Source organism: Pithys albifrons, chromosome 4 (assembly GCF_047495875.1).
Source record: "Pithys albifrons albifrons isolate INPA30051 chromosome 4, PitAlb_v1, whole genome shotgun sequence".
Classification (NCBI taxonomy): domain Eukaryota; kingdom Metazoa; phylum Chordata; class Aves; order Passeriformes; family Thamnophilidae; genus Pithys; species Pithys albifrons.
This window is the reverse complement of record NC_092461.1, coordinates 76,862,382-76,873,986: the sequence shown is the minus strand read 5'-3', so window position 1 is coordinate 76,873,986 and position 11,605 is coordinate 76,862,382. Positions and strand designations below refer to the sequence as shown.

The window sequence follows — 11,605 nt, the reverse complement described above, 5'->3', positions numbered from 1 at the left end:
CCAAGGAATGTAAGAAACATTGGCTTGTATTGTTGCAGCAACGTGCATACTGCTCTCCTGAACTATACGCTGCCATCCCGCGTCACTGCACACCTTCCTTAAGCTGCTCCTAGGACCAGTACAACTGAGGTTGTCCCAGAGCAATTCTGCTCTCTGTGTAGCCAACACACAGACCAGAGTGCCTGCAAGTACTCCTTAAAAGCATTTGCATGGAGTGTGAGTGAAAGGCAGTTTCCCAAAAACACTCACTGATGTCCCTTCTGCAAGCAAGCACGTCATGGTGCAAGAGATGCCTTGAATGCAAAGCAGAGATGCGGGGAAGGGTATGGGTGATTGAACTGTGTAATTGTTAGAGGTGAGTTGGCTCAGGCTGAGAGGCAGAAACACCAAAGCCTACCAAGTCAAAATAACCCCTCTGGTAGCAATGGCACCCACTCCACTTGAACAACCAGGCTGCAAATCAAAAGGTAAATGACTTATCATTTATCCCATCCAGAGAGCTGTAAATTATTGTGCCAATAAGTAAAACTGCAAATGCATAAATGGCATAAGCAAGGATGGTTACATCTCAGATGTAACTGACCCTTACAAACCATATGCGCTGAAAATGTTTGATGAGTTATTTTAAAATGCACCTCTGGCATCTCATCTTCTATTATAAACTCCAGATACCTGATTCCCTGATGTCCCCAGGAGAACAGACCCTGTTATACATGCCCTGCACAGCAAGTGTCAAAGCTGCAATTGGCAAAAAGCCACAGACAATGCTCTTTTATTATTTGTAATAAACAGTCCCTTAATCAAGCCCTCAATCAAGACCTGTTTGAATGGAGAACTTCTCCTACCTCTCTCTGCAGATTGATATCTGCTCCTTGCAACACCAATTCCCGTACACAATCTATGTGGCCATAGTAAGATGCTACCATCAGAGCTGTTGTGCCAAGCTGGGGGTAAGGAAAAACAAGTCAGTACCTTCAACAGACACCTACAGCAATGAATCAGGCTGTCTGGAAGAGACAGCACCTCTTCTGAAAAGCTGAAGAAAGCTTACGATCATTGAAAAACTTCCTATCATTTTAAACTTACTATCAAGAATACTTTGAAAATCAGAAATTAGCAGATGTTGAAACAAAAACATTACAGAATTGCCTGCAGTGCTAAGGCCTGATGCTTCAACAGATATGTATAGAATAACTTTGCCTTATCATCCCAAAATAAGTGCTGCAAGAATAAAAAGAATGTTTGTAGTTATATACAGGGTTTTTTAATCACAGAATCTCAAAGATATTTGCATCATTTCCAGAAGAATAACCTTAGACACAGGAGCTGAGTGACTCAGCTAAGTCACTTAATTCTGAGTCATAGTCAGGAGTAGGGGCTGGGTGATTTGAACACTAATTCCCTATTCAAATGATGAGAGCAAACTCATTCTGTGACTCTTCACATTACAAGAGAGAAATTTCCATACAGAAATATGTGTTCAAGTTCCTTCAGTACACCATAAGGTCACTGTTCCAGGGAATCAAGTAAGACTGAGGTTCTATGTGTGGGGTGTATGGACAATATGTGGAAATCACATGGATATAAGGATGAAGTTCATCCTTCAAATTTAAAGAAGAAATGGGTAACATTATAAAAAAGAAGCATGCAGTCTTAATTGTACAAAAATAATTCAGCCTAGAAAACGTGTATGTCTGATCCAATTAGTAATGCAGTGCAGTGTGAAAATTCTTGACCAAAGTTAACCTGCTTTTGAGAAAAAATGAGCAGCAGTGGACCTTATTTTTTTACAGTGATCTCTGTTCTGTTTACTTCAAGCCTCCATCTGAACATCCTTCCCTCCCTGTCAGAAGGACAGTGATAGCACCAGCTCCAGAAGTACTGTAGGACAAATTCTTGTCTACAGGGCAAAAATGAAATGAAAATGAAAAAATAGGTTCAAGTCAATGTGCTTAGAAAATCTCTTGCACTTTGAAGGTATTCAAAGTGAGAGAAGCTGTGGCAGGTTCATGTTTCAGGCTTGCAATGGCACTAATCCTGTACAACACTAGCATGACTCCATGTCAGTCAGTCCTAATGCCCAGCAAAAGAAACCTGGAACTTCCCAACCTCAGTTTTCTCCTCTTTCTTTGACAGAGCATAGCACAGTCATGTTTCTCACCATGTGTTGTAGGCAGAATAGAAAGAACTACTCATTATCTGTGTTGTCAACCCATTTCTAATCTCAAAACTAATTTCAACCCATGTCAATTACAGTAAGGAAGTGTTCATGAAATCTGTCAGGTGTCTGGGCTCCTCTTTGCATGGGAGTCTTGTATCCTCCTGTTGGTACCCAGTCCAGAGCTAACTAGGGCAGGGAGGAAGAATTTGGAAGGCCAGCTTGGAAGGCCAGCAGTTCTAATTATGAGAAGCTCTGCTAGCTGACAGAATCATTGCTACCTGGGCTTAACCGAGCCAGCTTTTCAGTGTGATCTATTACTACAATGACATTTCTTTGCAAAGAGAAGCCCGAGGTGCTAGGATCTGTGTTTTTACCGTGTTTTTAATGTCAGCACCCCAAATAACTGTGTAAGACATATTTTCGAGTGCTGGCAAATTCTTAACCCCTTGCCACTGATGTAAATCATCATACTATTTTATCTTAAGTTTCAAACTTGCTTCCTGACAAGAGAAGGTTTTAAATCATCCTTAAGTGCTTTAAGACTCTCAGGTGTCTCAGGTTAGAGTCCTACTACACCCTCTACACAGTGGGCTATGGAAAGTGATGCAAAATCAGTGCCATGAGTGTAGGTGCACTGTGTGCATACGCTGTCTTTGCAGTCCACATCTACTCGCCCACTGTTCAGCAGCAGCTGGAGGAGAGCCAGGTTTCCTTTTCTTGCAGCCCAAAATGCAGCATTGGCAAGTGGTGTTTCTTTCTGGTGAAAAAAGAGAAAGAAAAAAAGCAGAAATAAACCATTTTGGAAGATACATTGGACAAACATACACATTGCAAACATTCTGCCTTCAAGCCAGGCAAGTTTCAGCTTAGCATGCTGTTCTTTCAAACCCAGAGCACAGAAAGAAAGCTAATTTAATTTCTTTGTGCAATTAAAGAGATCAGTCTTCCTGTGCTGCCTCATGTTGTTTCAAGTCTTCCCTGTGTCCATGGCAGCCTGTGTCTCAGATTGCTCTGTAATGAGAGAAGATGATGCTAGACCACAGGGAGACATCATAGAAAACAACATGCTGACTGATACCTGTATTGTCTGTTTCTGTGGTGGGGCTGGCCACAGTTAGGCTAAAGCATCCTGCTGACATGTCCTGCTGCAGGACACCCCCTTGGATATCAGGTTAGCCTTCTGTCATCCCCTTTTCTGTATATAAACTTCCAATACAGGAAAAGTATTGCTCATATGTCTCTTAGACTGCTTGGTCTGCCTCCTCCCTGTAATTAACACCTTGTAAGCGTGGGCATAGAATCATAGAATCATAGAATCATAGAATCGATTGGGTTGGAAAAGACCTCCGAGATCATCGAGTCCAACCCTTGGTCCAACTCTAGCTCATTTACTAGATCATGGCACCCAGCGCCACGTCCAATCTGCATTTAAAGATCTCTAGGGATGGTGAATCCACCACCTCTCCGGGCAGCCCATTCCAATGCCTGATTACTCTCTCTGTAAAAATTTTTTTTCTGATATCCAACTTAAATTTCCCCTGGCAGAGCTTAAGCCTGTGCCCCCTTGTTCTATTGCTGAGTGCCTGGGAGAAGAGACCAGCCCCCACCTGGCTATAACTTCCCTTCAGGTAGTTATAGACAGTGATGAGGTCACCTCTGAGCCTCCTCTTCTCCAGGCTAAACAACCCCAGCTCCCTCAGCCTCTCCCCATAGGACTTGTGCTCCAGTCCCTTCACCAGCCTTGTTGCTCTTCTCTGGACCCGCTCCAGCATCTCAATATCCTTTCTGAACTGAGGGGCCCAGAACTGAACACAGTACTCAAGGTGTGGCCTCACCAATGCAGAGTACAGGGGAAGGATCACTTCCCTGGTCCTGCTAGCCACGCTATTTTTGATACAGGACAGGATCCCATTGGCCTTCTTGGCCACCTGGGCACACTGTTGACTCATGTTGAGCTTCCTGTCAATTAGTACTCCAAGGTCCTTTTCTGCCTGGCTGCTCTCTAGCCACTCTGTGCCCAGCCTGTAGCGCTGCAGGGGGTTGTTGTGGCCAAAGTGCAGGACCCGGCACTTGGCCTTGTTGAACTTCATCCCATTGGAATCAGCCCATCTCTCAAGTCTATCCAGATCCCTCTGCAGAGCCCTCCTGCCTTCCAGCAGGTCGACACTCCCTCCCAACTTGGTGTCATCAGCAAATTTGCTGATGATGGACTCAATCCCCACATCTAAATCATCAATAAAGATGTTAAACAGGACTGGACCCAATACAGACCCCTGGGGAACACCACTGGTGACCGGCCGCCAGCTGGATGCAGCTCCATTCACCAGCACTCTCTGGGCCCGACCCTCCAGCCAGCTCTTAATCCAGGAGAGGCTACACTTGTCCAAGCCATGGGCTACCAGCTTTTTCAGGAGTATATTATGGGAGACAGTATCAAAGGCCTTGCTGAAGTCCAGATAGACCACATCCACAGCCTTCCCCTCATCCACCAGGTGGGTCACCTGATCGTAGAAAGAGATCAGGTTGGTCAGACAGGACCTGCCCCTCCTAAACCCATGCTGGCTGGGTCTAATCCCTTGTCCACCCTGAAGGTGCTGTGTGATTGCACTCAGGATGAACTGCTCCATAACCCTGCCAGGCACAGAGGTCAGGCTGTCAGGCCTGTAGTTGCCAGGGTCCTGCTTGCAGCCCTTTTTGTGGATTGGGGTGACATTCGCCAACCTCCAATCATCTGGGACCTCCCCAGAGAGCCAGGACTGTTGGAAGATGATGGAGAGCGGTTTGGCAAGCTCTTCTGCCAGCTCCTTCATCACCCTGGGATGGATCCCATCTGGTCCCATAGACTTGTTAGGATCCAGCTGGCTCAGTAAGTCGGTCACTATTTCCTCCTGGAATACAGGAGGGGTATTCAGCTCCCTCTCCCTGTCCACCAGCTCCAGAGGCCAGTTGTCTTGAGGGCCACCTGTCTTACCGGTGAAAACTGAGGCAAAGTAGGTGTTAAGTACCTCAGCCTTCTCCTCATCTTCCTTAACTATATTTCCCTCCAAGTCCAACAGAGAATGGAGGTTTTCCTTGCCCCTCTTTTTGTTATTAATGTATTTATAAAAGGACTTTTTGTTATCCCTAACTGAAATAGCCAAATTTACTTCAAATTCCACTTTTCTTTCCCTAATTTTTTTCCTGCATGACCTAGCTCTATCTGTAAATTCTTCATAAGTAGCCAGCCCTTTTTTCCATAGTCTGTAAACTTTCTTTTTATCCCTGATTTCTTGCAGAATCTCCCTATTTAACCAAGCTGGCTGTCTTCCCCTCCGGCTGGCCTTTCGGCACACTGGGACATGTGCAATATCTCCTGGGTGATGCTAGAAAAAAAGGCTAAAATCTGACTGTCTGTAGACTTATGGATTCATTTACTAGGTATGTAAGGCAACATGTAAGGCAAAATTAGGAAACTCTGAAAACTCGATAATGCAGTCCACTTTTGAACAAAATAACAGTAACACAATACTCTTTTGGGGCTTTCTTATTCTTACAAACAATGCCACAGTGTGAATTCCCCTGGGTAGGAGCAAATTATCACTGCCCCAGCACAGCAAGTGGGTAGAAACAAAAGACATGGGCTTTGCTCCTGACCTCCTTATCTGATCCATGCAGACAGCTGCCAATAAATATGCTGCCCTTGACAGGTAAGCACTGTGGTGGGTGAAGTGCAGAGGGAAACAATACTGTGATGGCAATGATACATATCCTAGAGAAGGCTCATGCTGCTTAGTTTTAAATAAGGTCCCAAACCACCAAGAGTTCAGTAAACCATCACTTCACTGATAGTCACTTATACCAAAACACAGTCAGAAATACCCAGGGGCCTTGCTTTCCAACAAATCTGGCCTTCATAATAAGAGAGTGCAGAGTGGATATAAAAGTCAATCATCCAGCTACAGAAATGTAATAGACACTTCTCCTTGTCTAAATGTCAGTGGTAGAGACTCAGGATTTAATGGTTTTACAGTTAATACTTAAAATGCACATACAGAGCAGAGTTTAAATTGCTTCCTTCGCTGACATACAGATAATAAACTTTGCAGAAACCAGCAGACACAAGACCAATCATGAATGTCAATCTATCTCAGGTCCATTGCACTGAGCACTTTCCATGGGTTGCATTTTTAATATTCATAGGTTTGAAAATTGGCAGCTGTTTGAGACGAGAGAAGTTCCAACCATTCAATAAATTATAAGTCACTTCCTATAAATTGATAGTGATATTTCTTGTACCAGCACACATAGGGGCAGGAGTCTGAAAATTTTGTCACGTACAATAAGCTAAATTCTGATCATCCCTTCACAGCTCATGCATTTCCCTGGAGAATTTGCAGATAATGTTGATCAAGGTAGAGCTTGTAGTTTATACCCTCCTTGCTGACAACACTGTAGTGCCTTCCTATCTTTACCCTTGCAACCACTAAAATTTCATGTAAAAGCAAACAATTGACCTAAACGCACAGTGGTCCATGTTGCCCTTTCTGATCTGATTTATTAGAGAGACTTTTTTTATTTATTTATAGAGCAGGCAGTTAGGAAGATTGCCTTATTGGCTGTATTAGTATATTAGTGCAAAGCCATTGCAAAATAATTACATTTAGACCTTACAGAATGGAAAATCAAATTCTCTACCTTTTATTGTATCATTCTATCCCTTACAGTTCTAGCAAGCTTTGGGATATGGCAATATATCCATAAAGGGAAAGATTTAATTAATGCAGCCCAGTTTTCCCTGCAAGGGCCCAGTAGCAGACTGCATTTTATTACACATACCATACACCACCACCTTCAGTGGTGAGGTAAGCAGGAACTGGAATAATATCCAGGAACTCCTTACCTGCTTTCACCTCTTCACAAGATGAGAGAAAAGAACTAAGTGATCATCTGGTGTTACCCTGGACTGGATATAGAAGTCCAAAGTCTATAGCCTTATGAGTCATAAATTCTGACCTCCTTCCCCTGCTGTGTAGTTCCTACAGTAGCTCTTCAGTAAAGTGTCCTTGTGCTTTGGATCAGACCCAAGGAACAGAAGAATTCTCCAATGCATTAAAGACACGAAACCACGTTTATCCCAGTGGTGCTTTGGACCCAATTTGCAATGCCTGCTACCAGTACTTATACCACCCCTCATATTCATGCATTGCTGGGGATTCCTTTGTATAAAAATGCAAATGTAATCTCATCAACCATTCAGTGATGAGATTAAAAGTAGCAAATACAAATCTGAGCAATATTACTTGCTAACCTCAGTGCTCTTCACTTTCAAGTGTTACCTGCAAGACTGACATCACTGGTAGGCAAAATGTAAAACACTACTGTGGGATTAATAATCTGATTAATTGAATAATTTTTGAGCAATACATAGGTTTTAAAGTGCAGGATGTGACTGCTGTTCCGTTATGAACTCAATCTTGTTCTCATCAGATACTTCTTAGGGAGAGGTAATGTTGAATTTCAAGACATTAACTGGGTAAAATTTTCATGTAATTCTTATTATAAAGCTAGTCTACTCCCAAAGCATCTTTAAAGTAAACAACTGATCCTCAGCACTGACAGTCTGGAAGCAGAATGTAATAAATGTTTGAAAAAGTAAGTAGCTAATAGCTTTGGTGAAACCAGATTGTTTCATTTTGTCATTTGCTTCAGCATCAGCAACTTTCAGGATAAAATTTCCTTCACTTCATCAAATTCTCTAAAGCTTTATTTCAAACTCTGGCTGTTCTATTACTTTTGGATGTTTTTATGCTTTTATGAGAGCCCATACATGAAAAGCTGGCATTATATTCATGCTGTATTCACATTAGAAAAAAGACTTATTCAAAAATGGCCGAGAGGAAAATATAAATCTCACATGATTATTTCTATACAGGGATACAGAAGAAAATGTGCTAATATATCTGTGTCATTTTAGGAATATTGAGGGGGAAAGGTATCATTTAAATGCTGTGACTACCAGCTCCTGTTCCTTGGGCTACCTGTGACTTGCTGTTTGCAAAGAAAAGGCAGGTGACAGTGGGGTAACACCCGAGGAGGAAGAGTGCAGTTCTTAAACAGAGGTCTGGCAGATGAAAGAAAAGAGGTAGTTGTCAAAGAGAAATAAGAGAGGAGAAAGGGAACACTATCCCATTGTCCTGTTCCGTATACTGTCAAAATACAAGAAAATTCCATTTTCTCTCTTAGTTTCCAATCCAGTCCTAGTGGAAAGGAGGAATTGAGTAAAAAGTTTTAAGAGGAATTGAAAATCAAGATCAAGCATGATAGGATCGAAAAGGTTAGTGGGACTTGGGAGCAAAAAGTACTTTATTAGATAGCAGTATCTCTTACATGAAGGATCCTGATTAAAAAAAACCAAGGTTGTTTAAGATATAAATGTCATTTAGACAGGCAAGAGCTGGTAGAGTAAGAGAGGATATTCATATACATAGACACTGGGAAAGATAAATGCTACATCATTGGTAAGTAGGATAATAAGATTAAAAACATGAATAGACAGTGGCAAACAGAGATAGTAGGGATTCAGGCAAAGTACAGTTTTCTGAGAAAAAGAGAAAATGCAAAGCAAAAACACAGAAAAGAGAGAGGAAGTAGAGGAAGGTGTGGGCTGCAACTCTACAGGAGAGGAAAGCAGTGAGCCACCCTGAACAGGTAAACTTGAGAGAATAGCCAGTGAGAAGTAAGGCACAGAAGAGGAACTCACAGTGACATAACAAAGTAAGACCTGAAGGATAGGGTAAAAAAATGAGGAAAAGAAAGGAGAAGAAAGCAAGAAGAAAGAGCTGGCACCACCAGGAACATGGGACTAACATCCATTAGGGTGGATGCTTGTGAGAAATGAAGATGGAAAAAACCTCACAGAGACAGAATGGAGGGAAAGAAGAGACTAAGACTAAGGAACAAAAGGAAGTATGAGACCACTGCAGGACCAAAAATAAGATAATCACAGAGACTGCAGTCTAGAAAGGCAAGTGTATCACAGGCTACACTATAAGTGTGACCAGCAGGTTAAGAAAAGTGGTTCTCTCTATTCTGCTCTAGCAAGACCCTACTTGGAGTACCATGTTCACCTCCAGGGTCCCCAGCTTTTTACAAGGGCATGTAGTGACAAGACAGGGGGGAATGGCTTTAAACTGTAAGAGCGTAGGTTTAGATCCAAAGAAATTCTTTACTGTGAGAGTGGTGAGGCACTGGAACAGACTGTGCAGAGAAGTTGTGGCTGCCCCATCCCTGGGAGTGTTCAGGGCCAGGTTGGATGGGGTTTTGAGCAACCTGGTCTAGTGGGAGGTGTCCTTGCACATGGCAGGGAGGGTGGAACTAGATGATCCTTAAGGCTCCTTCCAACCCAAACCATTGCATGACTGTGATTTCACCACCAAGTGAAAGGCTGGGCTGCACTGGGAGCAAAGGTACTCTGTGTGTCAGGGCTTTAACTGCAGGTGGAAACCATCTGCTACACCACCACTGAACTAACATGGTGCCCCTGAAGCACTGACTTCAGGAGGCAGGTAACTTGACTGGAGTGAGGGGCAGGTACAGGTAATAACCCTTCAAATAAAGTAATGCAACACAAGCAATATGGCAAAGGACTGGCACTGAGCTGCTGATCAATGAGAGAACGGCAAGCACGGCATCCAGAAAGTGCATAATGAAGGAGAAGATATACATCCATCATAAATTTTATCTGTTAACATAATTAGTAAATTGCTGCTTGCTTCCCTCTCTGCCAAGTAATCTTTTTAATCCTGTCTTCAGAATAAAACACTTATTTCAGGCAATCTTTTAAAATTACTGCTCTTGCATGGGTTTGGATGGAAGTACAAAAAGCGACAGGAATCACAGCCAGCAAAGGGACTGAACCAGCCTGGCTTCAGTGGCCACCACAGCCTGGAAGGAAGAGCCTGTATAAAGGCTGCCTCCGAACTATTACACAACCAACACCAGCGGAGATGGTTGGAAAAGTGAGGAGGAAGCTCCTGACTGCACCAAAACCCACAGCACGGAGCCCGGCCACCCTAGAGCCAGCTTTACGCTCCACGGAGGCTCGCAGTTTATGTAACACAAGCCACGCACCCTTTTGGGCTGTCGGCTGTGGAAATCGTTCGCTCCATCATCTGCCTCCGCAGCACTCCCGGGGCACACAGCCCGGGAAGGACGCTGCTGTTTTCTTTCCTTCCACCCTTAACCACCCTCGTTTCTCCTAAAAAAAGTAAAATAAATCAAATCAATCCCCAAATCCACGAGTATGACGGAGCACTTCACGGGTGCACTTCACGGCACGGCAAGCGCAAAGCGGGAACGCAAAGGCGCATCCCTCCGCCCCTCTCCTCGGCTCCCGGCTCACCTTGAACGACATCCTGCACATTGCCGCTCCGCCTCCGCCCCGCTCGCCGCCGGCCGCGCAGCTCCGACCACACCGCTCCGCTCCGCACCGGGCTGCGCGGGGCCGGGGCGGGGCCGGCGCCTCCCTCCGCGGCACTTTGTGCTCAGGGGATTCTGGCTACTAGTCCCCCTTAAAGGTTCTTTTTTTGTGCGGGAGGGGAGTATTTGGGATTATAATGGTGGTGATGATGGTGATGATTACTATTATTATCATTATCATTATTATCCTTAACAATATAAAGTTAGAAAGTAGTCGAATATAATTATTTCTTAGCATATAATTTCATATCACTCCATAGAATTATATTCTATTATTATTATTACCATCATTATCATTCCCCTGCTTCAGCAGCAGCAGCCTGAGAAGCCAGCCCCCACAATGAGGGACCCACACTGTTCAGCCTCTGATTCAGGCCTATGAATCAAGCTTCTGTAGCTCAAATAGCACTGAAATGGTCCAAAGCCCAGGCACCTTTACCCCAGCCCCAGCCTCATCACAGAGGTAATGCCACCTCCACAGCACCTCCTTTTCCCTTCATATCTAGGAAAAACCTGTTAAGAGGTATTGTAAATACACCCATCCTGCTGCCACACCAGCATGTAGGGGTGAGAGCTCCTTCTTCACCTTGCATGCATCCAGCTATCACCAACACTTTCTCCCATGGATGATGTGCTCTCATTAGGAAGCCAGTGAGTTCTTAAGAGCTTAACTTTGAGCCTTGAAAAATGAACAACCATAAAGCCAGTGCATGTCCTGTTTTGCCTAGCTGCTGCAGATTTCATTCAAAGTCTGCGTGATATAAAGTAGGCAAAGCAGGGCATGCTCTGGTGGGAGATTCCTGAATTTTTTTGCTATTGTTGGTTTTAACTGAGCCCTTAGGGATTTTCCTCTTTTGATGTGCACACATAAATCCCATTCACAGGAAATTTATGCGTGTGCATTGAAAAAAAAATACTTGTGCTAAGATCCAAATAGTTTATTCTACAAATCTGCAAGTGGAGGATTTTCTGCAGATATCTTTCCTG

General features: G+C 43.7%; 1 protein-coding gene across 1 annotated transcript in view; it reads right to left on the bottom strand.

Annotated features, from left to right (window-relative positions):
• Positions 1-10,628, bottom strand: part of ANKRD29 (ankyrin repeat domain 29) — a 36,182-nt gene extending 25,554 nt beyond the window's left edge. Inside the window, exons 1-3 of the mRNA XM_071554665.1 lie at positions 10,542-10,628; positions 2,808-2,918; positions 846-944 (exon numbers count right to left, since the gene is read on the bottom strand). Of these exons, the coding sequence (XP_071410766.1) occupies positions 846-944; positions 2,808-2,918; positions 10,542-10,562 (231 nt within the window). The 5' untranslated portion in view covers positions 10,563-10,628. The remainder of the gene's footprint in view (positions 1-845; positions 945-2,807; positions 2,919-10,541) is intronic.
• Between the last annotated feature and the right edge of the window lie 977 nt (positions 10,629-11,605).